Source organism: Quercus robur, chromosome 12 (assembly GCF_932294415.1).
Source record: "Quercus robur chromosome 12, dhQueRobu3.1, whole genome shotgun sequence".
Lineage (NCBI taxonomy): Eukaryota > Viridiplantae > Streptophyta > Magnoliopsida > Fagales > Fagaceae > Quercus > Quercus robur.
In genome coordinates, this window is record NC_065545.1 from 8,094,113 (window position 1) to 8,110,055 (window position 15,943).

General features: G+C 32.8%; 1 protein-coding gene across 1 annotated transcript; it reads left to right on the forward strand.

Annotated features, from left to right (window-relative positions):
- The first annotated feature begins 2,094 nt into the window (after positions 1 to 2,094).
- LOC126710228 (RHOMBOID-like protein 8) lies at positions 2,095 to 5,740 on the forward strand. Its single transcript, XM_050410607.1, has 6 exons — positions 2,095 to 2,616; positions 3,535 to 3,698; positions 3,814 to 3,977; positions 4,073 to 4,344; positions 4,453 to 4,579; positions 5,338 to 5,740. The coding sequence occupies exons 1-6, from the start codon at positions 2,234 to 2,236 to the stop codon at positions 5,458 to 5,460; spliced, it is 1,233 nt and encodes a 410-aa protein (XP_050266564.1). The 5' UTR covers positions 2,095 to 2,233; the 3' UTR covers positions 5,461 to 5,740.
- The last annotated feature ends 10,203 nt before the right edge of the window (positions 5,741 to 15,943 follow it).

Genomic DNA, 15,943 nt, shown 5'->3' on the forward strand with positions numbered 1-15,943 from the left:
ACAGGAAAATCTACTGTGAAAACAATTGGACAATAGCTGGTTGACTCAATTAGAATCTCGGATGGGTGGGAAACTTCAAAATCTTTGGATCATAATCATATTTCTAATTTTGAACGGGGTAGTATCCTACCTAAATCCACAATATCCAGAAATCTTATCCCCTCATCAAATCTAAATTCCAAATCACCAGATAACCCACAACTAATCATTTCGTATACTTCCAAAGATCCTGTCCTAATTCCTTCGAATAAGTCTAATCCTATTTCTAGGGAGAGTATTTTAAACACAACTACAACAGCAACTGACAAGGAAGGGTGAGAAGGATAATGTTAAATATTAGCATTGAGATGAATATTAGCAACGTGATGTGTTATATCATGTTGTGTATGCTAGAGTGGATGCGGAAGGGGAAGCATATAATAGGAACATTAAGAACACGAGGGTTACGTGGTTCAGCCTTGACGGCTTACATCCACGGAGGAATCCCTTAAGGGCTACATCTTTATTGTGTATAAGAGTGTAGTACAATAACCTGTGTTACAATGAGTCATAACATGAGTATATATAGACGACTAAACCTTAGACTACTAGTACAAGCAGGACTGGGCTTGGGCCTATTACATTGGGCTAATATGTCTAATATATATCTCTAACAGATAAAAAAATGGTTATTGAAGGAAATTTGAAAACTATCCCAGCTATGGATAACAAAAATTTAAATGGGGGGTACTCAAACATTGATGTTGAGATGGAGATAATCAGATAACCACAAATTTTCCTGAGGATTTATCGGGCCACAACAAATCATCCCTTCGATCATGGAAACGTATACTACGTGATCCTAACAACCAATCATCCATTGATGTCTTGAATCATTCTTCTCATCTAGCCAAGCATCCATCCATAGTCTCCACTCCTTTGGATTCTCCTACTCACAAAAAAACAAGTTATTGGTAGGGATAGTATGAGTCTCTCGCAATCCTTCATTGGTACTTCTCCAACATGAAATTGTGTTTGTCTATTTCACTGTCAAAGAAGACTACATTAGTGGGTTTTGGATTTCTTCTACACAACAACATAGGTGAAGTCTTAGATGCATCATGTGTTCGGGCAGAGAAGAATTTGAATACTTTGATTAGAGATAGTTTGATTTCTTTTTTCTTTTCTCTTTTGTTAGCATACCTTTATGATGTAATCATGTTGCATTAGCTTTGACTAATGTTGCAAAAGAGAAAGAGGAGATCATTGTTTAGTTGGAAGAATGTCCCTCTTTTTTCTTCCCCATTGTAAAATTTGAATCTATCAAAATAAAGTCTACTATCGTTTCTACACACACAAAAAAAGAAAAAAAAAAAAAAAAAACTCACCTAAGAATACTCAATAAAAAAATTTCACCTAAGATTCATATTAATTGAGGAAAATAATAAGACATACATTAATTATTTAAAAAAATTTCTCATAAGAACTTGTATCTATTTCTAGCATGCCATACATCTTCAAGAAAGAATGAAGTTAATATGAAAAATACCTCGCCTAGTAAAGCTTGATACAATATTGTTGGTGGAGGCTTCATTAACATCTCGTCCATACTCGAACTAGCATCAGAGAGTTACAAGGTATGAATAATTGAACACTACTTTCATCCTCCATTTTGCACAGAAGGCAAAGCTAATCATCAACTCTACACACTACCAATAAACTTCTTTTTTCACGTGTGTTGGTGGGTTTCATCCTATACAGGAATACTGCTTTCATCCTCCATTTTGCACCAAAGGCAAAACCAATCATCAACTCTATGCAATCTAATGATATTCTTTCTCTTTATAAATATTATTAAAATTTGAAAGTTAAATACATTATAAGTAAGTAAAAGTCTTATAATTCAATTGATTAACACTTTATAGTATTTTTAACAAAAATATTAAGAGTTCAAATAACTTCTTTGGTCCCTCCAACCAAAAAAAAAACTCATCATAAGTGTGAGATTGTTTTACTTTTTTTTTTTTTTTTTTATTATTATTATTATTGCAATTGTATTACTATTTTATGAGAGTACAAAAATATCGTATGCTAAGCTTAAAAAAAAAAATTCCCGCCAAGCCCAACCGTTTCGAGAAACAGAAAGAACCAACCGCCCTCTCTTTTTCCCTCTAAATAAACACAGTTGTACCTTCCAACCCAAGAAACCATTTTTCCTGCAACTTGAAAGAGTGAAAAGACGCCCACTATTCCAATGGCGGAACAAGACACCAACTCCAACTGCAAGTTCCAGACCCATATCGAAATCAAGGCCCCTCCTCCTCCTCCTCCTCCTCCTCCTCCACCACCACCACCACCACCACCACCATTCACATCCGATCGTGCTGACACTACTACCTTTCAACTCCAAGACCGAATCAAGTTCAGCTTCTTCGGTTCCCGCTCTCAGCGCCGCCGCAGCGGCGACACATGGGTCATCTCCGTCTTCGTGATCCTCCACGTCGTTGCCTTCTTCGCCACTATGTTCGTCAATGACTGCTGGAACAATTCCCACCAAGACTGCGCCTTCAAGCTGCTTGGGAGGCTCTCTTTTCAGCCTCTCTCTGAGAATCCCTTGCTTGGTCCTTCTGCTTCCACGTGAGTTTTTTCAATTCTACTAACAAAATCTTCTTCTTTTATCGGTTTCTTTATCTGGGTTTCAGTTTCTTTGATGATTCCTTCTCTAATTGGTGAATTTCATTTTGGGGTTTGAGTTTCTTTGACCTGAAAAGTTTGCATTGGAACTGTCTTTTTGTTGTTGATTGCTGAAGAAATTAGTAATGGTTTTAGCAGCTTTTAATCTTTTATGCTGGGTTTCTAGTAAATTCTGAGAAATTTTATTTTTGGGTTTTTTTTTTTTTTTTTTGGAAAATTACATTTTAATGCCTATAGTTTAGGGTGTAACAACTTAAACCCTAAAATTAATAAAATTAAGCCTCACCCATTTAAGAGAAATTAATCCATAAAATTAAGTCTCTAAAATTATGTTCTCACCTGTCTTTCTTACATAGTAATATTGTTGACAAGGAAGTTTGAGAAATGTCTTCTTTTCTTTTTCTTTTTTTCTTTTTTTGTGTTTTGGATCTCTCTGTATGTTTAATGGACTTAAGCTTGCTTAATAAAAGTTAGGACCTTTGGAGTATGGATAGTGATGGTGATTTCAGCCCTAGAGAACTAAAAATGTGTGTGTGTGGTTCAGTGGTTCTTTAGTTCCAAAGCCAATTTAACATCCTCTAATTTTGGAGACTGAACCAAAGTTTTGTAGCGCAGCTTAATAGTACTTTGTGTTGTCTTTAGTTCATGTTTTAACATATAAATCTTCTGTTTGTTATACTCTTAGCCTTTTGTGTTTTGACTTGTCTTTTTCACTGAATAATTGCATTTACATGTTAGAAAATGATTCTAATATGTTGCTTTATATTTTTCACTGATCAGACAGATCTCAGCCCAATGCTATTAGTTGGCTCTGTCTGGTGCTTTCCAACAATCTCAAATTGATGCTTTTCAATATTGCAGGCTAGGTAAAATGGGAGCTCTTCAACATTCATTCTTAACAGAATATCACCAAACTTGGCGTCTTTTCACATTTCCATGTTTGCATGCTGGAGCTATCCACCTTGTCATCAACCTCTGCAGTGTTGTCCTTATAGGGGTTTTCTTAGAGAAAGAATTTGGACAGTGTAACTATTTTCTTCTCTTTAGTCTGATTCACTTAATCAAATAAGTATACAGCTAAATCTTGAAAAGTGTTGTAAAGAATTTTACCTTCTTGCTGTTTTTATTTCTGTTGGGCAGTAAGGATTGGGTTAGTATATATACTCTCGGCTTTTGTTGGTACCTTGGTGGCTGCACTTTTTGTCAGAAACATTCCAGCAGTTGGTGCATCCGGAGCTCTATATGGATTGCTTGGAGCTATGCTCTCTGTGCTTCTTCGGAACTGGAAGATTTACTCCAATAAGGTCCTTCACCTTCTTCTTTTCTCAACCCCCAGTTATCACTCTATACCATTAGTCTGATTAAGTGGTCTAATAATTGCTTTTTTCTTTGATTGCAGTTTTCAGCTGTAGCATCAATTTTCTTTGTCACCATGATCAATTTCGTCCTTGGTCTGCTACCTTATGTAGACAATTTTTCAAATATTGGAGGTTTTATATCAGGTTTCCTGCTTGGATTTGTGCTTTTGTTCAGCCCTCAGCTCAGGCTAGTGGCTCAAAACAAAGTAGACCTCTTTGAGTATGGTGTTAAAGATTCTATCAAGTTGAAGTTGAAGCAGAAGCTAGACAGGCCAGTCCTGAGGAGTATTTCTCTTCTTCTTTTTGGTCTTATGTAAGTTCTTTTTCTTCCTTTCTTTGCATGGCAAGCTTCCTTCTCTTACTAGTTGCTAGAAATTTTTGGCGGGTGATATGTTATAAGAGGAGCTTCTTCTTTATGCAGACTTGCTGGATGTATTGTAGTAGTTCTTCAAGGTGTTAACATCAGCCCATATTGCAAATGGTGTCAATATGTTGATTGTGTTCCTTTCAAATGGTGGAGCTGCACAGACAAAGCAACTTCTTGTGAGGTATAGATTTATTTACTATTAGCAATTCTTTCGATGAATTAATGACAATTAATTCACGCTCCAGTATGACATTGAACTTGTGAGTTGTGACTTCACCCTTCACCCCTTGTTTATGGAGGGAGGAAATGCCACTTTGTCCAAAGACTAATGGCTTTTTTTGGCAATTTGATTGTTTATAATGTCAAAACCTGAAAGTAGCAATCTAAATGGGAAAAAAAAATCAGGAGAGATAGGATAACAACTTTGGATTTGTTTGGTAGTACTGGTATGTATGTTTCTGACTGCACAAAGGAAGTGAAACCATTGCCTCATACTGAATGTAGATTATTTATTAAGATTACTGCCGTATACCGTAACTGATTTTTTCTCAGTATGGCTAGTTAAATTATTTTTAATGAAGATAGATGGCTTCTCCCAATACAATTCTGCATCAATTAAGTTTATATTCATCTGTATTTTTGTACTTTCCTGATGGCCTTTCTTGCTTGCTTTGATTTCAACTCTGTCTGCAGCTTACGTAGTTTGGTACCTTCTTAAGTTTTCTCCGTAAGGGGCAAAAAAATATTTGTTTTAAGAATGTCTACCTCAAAAGACTTCTTTGAACATAAAATTTATTCTTCCTTCTAAGTCTCTACAAATGGACTATAGCATGTTATGATATAATTGATACTTTGATAGACCAAAAAAAAAATATATATTGATACTTCGATAGACTCTGGTTTATATTCTATGCTAATGCTGGTAAATTTTAAATGCAGACCATGGTAAGCAATGAACAGTTGACATTAACCTGCCTGAGTGATGGAAACTTCAGGGTTTTCCCTTTCACTAACATTTCGCAAGCAAGGATGGAGGACTTGTGCAGTCTGATATGCTCATAAAAACTTATGAGGCCTGTTGATTTTGTTACAAAATGGTAGAACTATACAAAATTTAATGTGCATATCATGCTAATGCTAGTCGCAAGTTAAATGTACCATGGTGAGCAATGCAGATTTGATATTGACCTGTTTGTGCAGTCTGATGTACTCATGAATACTTGTGAGTTTTGACAATTTTGTTCTGACCAGGTAGAAGTGTACATGTTTTAATATCAATATTTTTTTGATTACTAGTTAGAATATTTGTAGCACTGTCAGTTGCTCGTGTTTCAATTATTGAAATAGTATAATTGAACAGTTAGCACATCCAATGAAATGACTTCAGTATTGAACATGAATTAAGCGAATGGGCTTAATTGATGAACCAAATTGAATATCCTCCTTCTCTTTGGTTGAAGGTTGCCAGTCAAGTTAAAGTACTGATTTTTCCCAACACTATAGAGCCCATAGCTTTTGGGGGACAAAGCTTTATGTGCGCAGACTGAAAACATGCCTCAATGCAGCATTGAATGATCTAATAGTCTGATCAAACCCTTGTGTTGGAAGCATTTTCTGATATAAATGCCTCACGTTTAGAGATTCTCTTTATACGGGATGCGCATTTCATCTAGTAATCACATGTTATTGATTTATCTCAAATCATCAATTTGGAGTTTTTTTTTTTTTTTTTTACTCTAACCTGTCACGCACTGCCTCTGCCATCCTTTCACCTTTGAGAATGATTATCAATAAAGTAGCCTACAGTGTGATATTCTTGACTTCTTCACAACTGCATGCACCCAAGGTAAAACTTTAAGATCATACAGGTCATATCAAGACCCAATATATGATCCTCAGCTCCTCAAATTTTTATGAATCTGGGATTATATTAAATGGCCATAGTCATTACTCATTATCATGGCATCCAGGGGTTAGATGTGCTGACCTTGTCAAGTCTGGGACCATATTGCATAGACAGTCATTGAAGCCTTTTGTCTTCCATCTCAAAATTTGGTATAAAGTTTACATCTAGAAATTTAAGTCAGGAACCTGTGGGAATTATCAATAAAAAAGTATAGTGTTTTTTTTTTTTTTTTCTTCCTCAGAATTTCTAAAAAAACTCGATCGGCTTTCTGTACTACTACTAGAGCTTGATCGTCTACCATGTGGTCCATGTCACTATTGATATTGAGGTGGGGATTATGAATAGTTATTGGTTTGTAGGCAACCTAATGTCTTGGAGTTCAAAATGTTGTGTTTTGGTTGTTTTTCTCTCCCCTTTTCACGGAAGTAACCAATCAGTCCTTGATATTTGTGGGGACGAAGTACTAAGCTGTGTTCAAATGTACTGATATTATACCGTCTTGTGATTTTCTATATCAATTGTGAAATCCCAAAATCTAGAAGACATAACTTCGATTCAACGAACCTGCCCTTTGAGTCTTGTAGGTAGGCCCATAATTCTAAATTATCATACAAATGTGATAAAACTTTTCACAACAGAAAAAAATAAGGAAATAAGTTAAAAAGGAAATCATTCTACGGGATTTTTGTTCAGTATGTCTGGGGGGACACATATCAAACTTTTTATTCAATGGCCTATGATAGAATTAATTTCCAATCAACTCACTATTGGTGAAATGCATGGCCAAAGCAAATGAATGGACCTAATTGAAGGAGCAATTGGACTCAGGATCTGATTAATGTTGAGAAATTAAATGTAGATGGAGACATGAAAGTTCAAAATAGATCCCAGAATCCATATGCCTTTAATATGGTCTCACTAAACTACATAGCAAGCCGCCAAAGAAGTTTACATATGAAGATATAGTCATAAAATACTAACACACTATCTTCTAAGTTTATTATATAGCTATTCAATGAAAAAAAAAAGCTCCATCACCCTAGTGGTGTTACTGTTGTTTATGCCCTTTATTCTGTTTTTATCATTAATCCTAGTGCTAATAATACCAAACTATTGGCAATTTCTTTCTTCTCTTTCAAGTACTAGACTAATTACATGGTACAAAATTGTAGCACATTTATCAAACAGGGCATCAAAAAGAGGAGCAAAATCGAATTCAAAGTCATGAGCTAAGCTAACATTTCTGTAGCAGCCTTGTTAAACTTGAAAGTTGAAACCAAAGTACCACTTACCAACCCATTAAAAGATTTAGCATGAGGATTTTGGTTCTCAAATGGGATTTTAGTCAAAGTCTCCCCCATCTCTTTTCCTTTCAAATTTTTTTTTTTTTATATATATAATTTATTTATAAATCAAATCCAACTTTTTTGCTATCCTTTCATTATTGTAGTACTCTCTCATTGTGGACCAACAACACCTTATCAAACTATATATATATATATTGTGGACTGTGGGTTCAAGTAGTGGCCACACGTGCAAATGTGTCACCATCTTGGGATTTAATGTTGGTTCTCATTTGTAAAGCCCACTTTTTTTAACCAAACATTTATCTGCAAAAGCTTCCATGGCCTAAATGGATAGCCGTATGAAATTATGAAATGAATGAGGTGGGCTTTAACTCACACCCCATAATGCTGGCCCACAATATAGTTTAGGCCCCATCACTCCATACTCACTGGCCCACTATACGGTTTAGGCCCCATTTCAGAACAGACACAAGCAAATATCCAAAATTGATTAAAGCCGAAATATGGTTCAGTAATTTCTTGCTTTATTTTTCATTATAAATAGCCATACTATACATGATGAATAAAGAAAATAAAAAATTTATTAATTTAATTGAAGATAAATAAAATTTATTGTAGATTGAATAGTTTTGATAGCTACGGTACAAAGAAAGGTGGAGAAAGACAGTTGTAGAGAGAAATCAGCATGCTTAAAGGGGGAAAGAATTAGGAGGAGAAAGTGACAGAGCTACTTCATTGGTATAATCAAAGAATGTGATTTCCAAAAAAAATGTGACAATTTCATATGAAGTACTATTTCTGGGTTGTTAAAATAATACTATAATACTATTTAAGGAAAATTATGCTAATCTTCGTTATGGTTTAAAAATAAATTTTAATTTAATTAAAAAAAAGAAGAAGAAGAAGACAATGGCCCCTTAAGTTTTGCAAAAATAACATCCTTCTCTTGAGTTTTGTGATAAACATAATTACATACTAATTACAATAAATCACAATTTTATCCTTTTTTTTAGACAATGCCCCTTAAATTAGTATATTTTGTAGATTAATATGCTTTTAGTTAAGCGATAATGTTCTTAATTTGTCCTTAATTTATTAAGAAAATCTATATTTTTCTCTTTAATTATTCAATTTACCCTATTTATACAAGAATTAGGAACACTTAATCGGATAATTCAATGGAAAAAAAGGGTTTCTTTATCCCAATTAGTAATTTTTTGCAAAACAAATTGAGAATTATTGACGTTTACTCACATTTCAAGACTTTGCTGTAATTTTCACTACTATTGAACTTTATAAAAATAAACTTCACCCTTTTTTTCATTGCTAAGAAAACAAAAATTCATCTACACACCCAATACATTGAATTGCAACACCTTTTCAAACTTTCCTCTTTTTTTTTTTTTTTTTTCTTTTTTGATTGGGTAGAAAAATGAAATAGAGTATAGTCTAATCATTAATTCCTATCACATCAGAGAGAGGCAGCTATGATAAATGGAGTGCTTATAGTACACTGTAAGGCTGTAAGCTTCACACTCCATAGACCCAATCCATAAGCCAGCAATTATTCTTTTCTTTTAAATTTTAGATCTCACATTCTCACTCTCTCTCTGTCCTATGGTGTTACAGATATGATTGAATGCGGCACTTGACCTATATATTGGCCGCCCTTACAGGACCAACCAGCCGCAGTGGTTTAAATGAGTAGTACTTAACTTTAACATGCATTATGTGGACCTATTGTCCTACCCCAAACCCCCAAAAAACAAAAAACAAAATTAAGAAGAAAAAATTATTGTGTTTGATAAATCTCTGTACCCCAGTCTTACTACTAGTCAGTAAGTAAGTGATCCATTAAGTTATTGCACTGTGGGTGATTACAATTACAATCTAGACATTACCATTTACTAAGCCTAGACAAGAACCCCAAAAAGCAAAAAATACCCAACAGAACAGGTCTGCAAGAGAACTGTGCCTTTTGTAGGTTTTTTTTTTTCTTTCTTCTTTTTGGGCTGCTTTTGTTTCTACTTTTTGGGCAGGGCTGCAGTTTCAGCTCAAACTCGGCAGAGAAATTAATTGGACCATGGTGCCTTTAAGCTGTTTAGAGCAAAGATCTCGGACCATTGTACCTAAGCTAAAGACATAAATAAAACTAGCCCACAAATCGTTAAACAAATGCATTATTTTGTGGCAGCTTTAGCAGTTAGCACACTTAAGTACCATCTCTGTTTGTGATCAAAACAGCTGGCTCGTGGGCCATGCCTAGGCTGAGTTTGAAGGAGATATGGAGTACCCAAAACATTTATGAGCACCTCTTTTAAAGAACAGATTGCAACCAAATAAATTATATGGTTTGCTAAAGCTTAATTCATGTTGGGAAAAATGACAGGATGATTTAAGTACAAGGAATGATAATAATAATTATTATTATAAGTGTTAAAAAACTTTGGCAAATTTTTGCTAGAAATCTAGTTTATAACCTCTACATAGGCAACTGCAATATATATGTGTGCGTAACTTTTCTAAGTAATGAATTGTGCACATCCATAGTATCACATAGAAACATAATATTTTACCAAAAAAAAAAAAAATAGAAACATAATAGATTCAAATCAAATGTTTTAAATATTTTAAGTTTAAATGCATGAATTTGCATATAAATATAATTGACACAAAAATAAATTATACCTAGAATGACACTTGACATGAAATTGGAGTGCATTGAAAATCTAAAGACACTGGATATCAAATTATAGTTCATTAGAGTGAAACTTGGCATAAAATTGGAGTGCAATCAGAATTTAAATTTTATTATTAATTGAGTTTTCACTTTAATATACTATTATGCAAGATGTTTGTATAAATACAATGTTTGGATTGACAAATAGCTTGGTACTCTAGGGCAATAAAAAAAGTAACCTAATAAGAAATATTTTTTTAATATAATTTTTTAGCTGGTCATTTTATTTTATTGGATCATTAGACTACATAAAAGGCACATGTTAAAGAATAATAAATATTTAGTTATGAGGTATAATGCATAATTTTCACACACAAAAAATACTTATCAATGATTTATTGGTTTGTGTGGGGAAACGAGAATCGAAAGCCATTAATAAAAAAAATAAGGGTATTTCCGAGGAGGGTCACTTCACAAAGAGAACTTATTTAACTAATAAGAAGTTCGAGATGTTGCCATTGGTGAAGATGCCGAGGGCTCCTACTTAACCTCAGAAGGCCGAGAATCAGGAATGAAAGGTTAGATTAGGTTAGAGTATAATTTTTATATTGTATAAAAAAAAAATCTTTTTATATTTGGATAAAAAATAATAATAATAATTTTTATACATTTTTCAAAAAAGAAAGTCAAATTATTTATATATATATATATATATATATATATATATAAAAGGGTAAAGTTTTTGTCTAGTGCATCTAACAAACACCAAATCCTATTAAAAAAACAAAAAACAAAAGAATACACCATTTGTACATGTAAGCCAAAAATTTCATTAACAAGTATATATATATATATATATTTTTTTTTTTTTTTTTTGAGAAACATATATTTTTTTTCTTTAAAAAATGTATTACAGTTTATAATTGAAATTTTTTATTAATTATTAATGTGTCCTCAACAATGCCTAATAATCACAAGTTATTTGTAGCCGTTGAAATAACTTTGAGTTGCGCCCCCCCCCCCCCCCACACACACACACACTCCTGGTCAAGATCAGCAAACATGTCACCTGTCGAATTTATATCTCCGCTAAGCATCTCCAGGTTTTCTCCACAAAACATCTTGCACCATTGAGAGAGCAACCTGTAGTAATGTGACACGTGGCTTGTTCCCACTAATGCACTTGGTGAGGTATGCCTTACATACTTTAGCTTACGATTGCAAAGTAATATTAGAGATATACCCATTTCTACGTCTATCCCACTTGCGTGTCGACTCTTAATTAAATTTCGGCATCTTTATATGTATATAAAGTGAACCTATGTAAAAGTATTAAAATCCAATTAAGAGTTGACACATAAACAAGATGCGGATTTGGGTGTTGAATTTCGACATCTTTCAGTACATAAAGTGAACTCATGTAAAAATACTAAAGTCCAATTAAAAGTTGACACATATAGATAGCTGCACTTACTCTTTCTAGAAAGACTTAAAAAATAAAAAGATCAAAATCATAATCATGAAAAGAGGCTCCTAGGGGGGTTCCGTATAGAAATACGCATCTAAATAAATAAAGGCTACAACTACAAGCACTAGCACTATGTGACTTTGTTATATTACTATAAATGTTTAGGTTTGGTTTCGTCTTGGTTTGCAAAAATATATAGTCTAAAACTTTTAGAAGGCTCCCTCTTTTAGGGGACGAGAAAGGGACTAAAAGGCAGCTATAGTGGGAAGGAATCCAGAAGTGGGAGTTGCCTAGTTGAACCAAAAAGCAAAACCCAACCTTGTGAGTTTGTGGCCTCTCACTGTCAATGTTTTTAGTCAAAGAGTGGTGTAATGGGGTTGGGTTTATTTATAGGGTATATAGAACCCTATGGGACTTCAAATTTATATGATCATTGCTCATTTCGTCTTTTTTATTATAAAGTATATGCTCTCTTTTTTTCTTCATCAAAAAAACAAAAATGGTTGACTCTCTGTATCTCTCTTTCTTTGTGTGGCTGGGGCACTTGTACTTGGCTGGGTTGACATACACAGTAATGAAACATTGAAACCTTACCAGAAAAGAGAGCCAAGTGTTCATTAATGGGTTGGGAGAAATTATTGTAGAACGATATTTGCTCAATTTATTTAATTTTCCCAGAAAAAAGAAAAGAAAAGAAAAGAAAAAGTAACTATCTCATTATAGCCCATAAATGTATTAGTATTCATTACTCTACACAAATATAAAAATAAAGGTATTAGATATATATAACTTTATATTACTACTTCAAATTAAATTTTATTGTTATTAAGCAATGTATTATATTAAAACATTTTTATTGTTTGGATTTATATATAATCTATTTCTTCTCTAAAAGCAATAATCTATTCGTTGCATAAAGAATTTGAGAAGGTGCCACTCCATTGTAGTTTATGCTTAATAAGTTTTACATGTGCATGCTTTTTTTTTTAGACACTAGCTTGTATTCCTCAGCATATGTGCATAGGCATTAATAACATAATTAGATACACCTTAGTGTTATACATTTTGTTTACAATTGATCCCAAGTTAGGTAAAAGGATTTCTCCAAAAAAAAAAAAAAAAAGTTAGGTAAAAGGATGAGGGTTGTGGTAGGTTGACGATCAGCATAAAATTTAGTCACTCTATCATAAATGGATTATTGAAGGGAGAGAAAAAAGATTCGTTTAAAGATAAAATGACCCAAGAAGACAAGTGGGATTTAGACGAAGATGTTGATAAAATGTGAAATGAAATGGCTACTTGTATTAAAAGAGTAGTTAAAGACGTCCTTAGAGAATCTTAAGGACGTGGGCAAACGAGTAAGGAAACTTGGTTGTGAAATATGGAAGTTCAAACATCAATTAAATTAGAGAGAGCTGTAGAAGTCTACCTAAATGTAGAGATAGTGCTACTTATAAAAATTATAAAGTGGCAGAGAGGGAGGCAAAAAAAGTTGTCCAAGAGGCTAAATGTAAGGCCTATGATAACTTATAATAAGTTGGGGACGAATGAGGGAGAAAAACATATTTATAAACTAGCTGAGACAAATAAAATGAAAACAAGAGAATTGAATGGTGTTTGGTGCATTAAAGATAAAGTTCTGGGAGTGTTAGTAAAAGAAGATCAAGGAGTGTTTGTAAAAGAAGAGCTAATTCAAGAGAGATGAAAAAGTTATTTTAATAAACTTTTTAACGGAAACAATATGAAATATTGGAGCAATTTAAGTAACCAAATGAAGGATAGAAACTATAGATTTGTTTGAAGAATTAGAACGATCGAGGTAAATAATGCATTAAGGAGGATGAAAATGGAAAAAGTTGTGGGACCAAATGAAATAAATTTATTTAATGTCTGCATTTTCCAAATAAGTGACAAAAAATTGAGTTATTATGAAATATATTAAAAGGAATTTTTTTATTATAAAATAGTAAATTTTTTTTATGAAGTTTATATTTGAATTGATCATAAGTTTTGGTAAGAAAGTTGGATTAAATTCAAATGAATGGGAATTAATTTTAAATGGGCAAGAACTAGTTTCAAAAGAGTTTAAAGTGGTTTTAAATTGAATGGCACTTGGCACAACAAGCAAAATATAATTAATTAGAATCAAAATGATCTTGACACAAAATTAGAGAAAAATTAAAATATAATTTAGATATTTTAAAGAGCTTCCACTTTATTATATTTTATAGAATATAGACTAACAAGATTCATGCATGCATTTTGTATGTGATTAACAAAAGAAAATAATGTACCAAACAATATAAATATAGAGAAAGGAACATGGAAATTAAAGGGTGATTGGTATGAATTTCTTTTTGGTACCAAGCCAAAACCAGTCCAAGAGAAACTCAGTTTGTCCTGTTTTGAGGTTGACTTGAACCAATTCCGAAACCATGCCCTTGGTCTTGACTGTATGTCTGTATGTATATACTATCTTCTTCTAAGATGGTTATTGCTGTTTTGTTTTTTAGGCTGAATTCTAAGATCAATGTCAACACTTTCTTCGTTCACATTCCACATGATTGAAACATTTATCAATATAGAAGTATCTTTTTAGTCTTTAATTTTATAATAGAAGTTTCTTTAGTCAATTATAAATAATAACGAATTTGATACCCAAATAATTCCACACGAATATTCACCAGAAATGGACTTTATACATTTTATTACGCGCGAAATCGGCTAAAATCAATTATAATAAGGATCCCATAAATTATAAATTAAATTAAACAAAAAAGAAGGATTCCATTAATCATATATGATCATCTTCAAGAAACTTTTATGTATAATAATCAAAGTCATAGCAATAGAGTGACCCTCCACAAACTTTATACCAGCAAACCGTATCATCATAAAATGAACATAATAATGATGAAGAAAATATTGAACAAAAAGATAAGAGAAAAAATATATATAAAAGTGGGATTTTTGAATATTAGTGTATATATACATAAACACACTAGTATATGTTTGGAATTTGTCCTGCTGATATTGTGCCCACAGAATAGAACTGAGGGCCCATTAGAATTTTACATGATCACAATCCACTCTCTAATGCATGGTTGGCTGCACGATATTTATTTTGTTTTCACTTTCAATATAATTAATATGTGTCACGAATCTAAGACTACTTGAAATTTTCATAGAAAAAGGTTATTTAGGTGTGGCCCATAAGAAAAAGAGAACTCTGCTTTAGAAGGTTGAGAATATGATTATCATCCAGTTGTTTAGTTTTATCCTTGCCACATGTCCCAAAATACATCGGTAAGTAACACTTTTACTCTACTTTTTTTTTTTTCTACTTCTCTCTTTCTCCAAAGAGGGGAGTGATTTATTAAGTGTCCATGTCAATGATAATTGATAAGTGGAGCACCTTCTTCTTAGACCATTTCAACCATTTGCATTTGCATTTTAATTTTTTTTTCCCCCTCTTTAGGTTCATGTGAATGATTTCAATAATTTTTTTTTTCCCAAATAAGAGGAATCAATTAGGGATGACAAAATACTCCATCTTTCTTGTCCCAAATGGATGAGATGGAAACGGATTTGACCTCCTCTATCTTGTCTCAAATGTTTATATATATTGTTAAATAATATAGTTATCGAAGAAAAAAAAAACTTATTTACATAATTAATATACTATATAACTTAGCATAGAAATAATTACAATAAAATGAGAGAGACTCATTGAACTCTAACACCCAATACACAAGATCATTCAAGTAATGATCTAATGAAAAAAAAAAAAAAAAAAAAAAAAAAAGGTCTTTAATTGAATATGAAAAACTTCCAACATGTATAAAAATGATTAAACTATATATAATTTAATAATTTTATACATATCATATTTTTAATTTATTTTTATTACGCATATTTTACTATCATCCTTAAACCCTCTCTCTTTCTCTCTCTCCACACTTACCATCACAGCTCCCCTTTCTCTGTCATCTCTCTCATTAACACTGGAACCAATTCATTAAAGATGACAAAATACATACACCGCCCTATTCCCGCCTACGCCCAATGCAAGTTTTTTAGTCCCCAAAAAGAGACAGAGGCATTACCATCCGAAGCACTCCATCTTCTTACCATCGCTAGAATCATTCCTACCAATTTAAGCCTTACAAATAAGTGATAGGTGC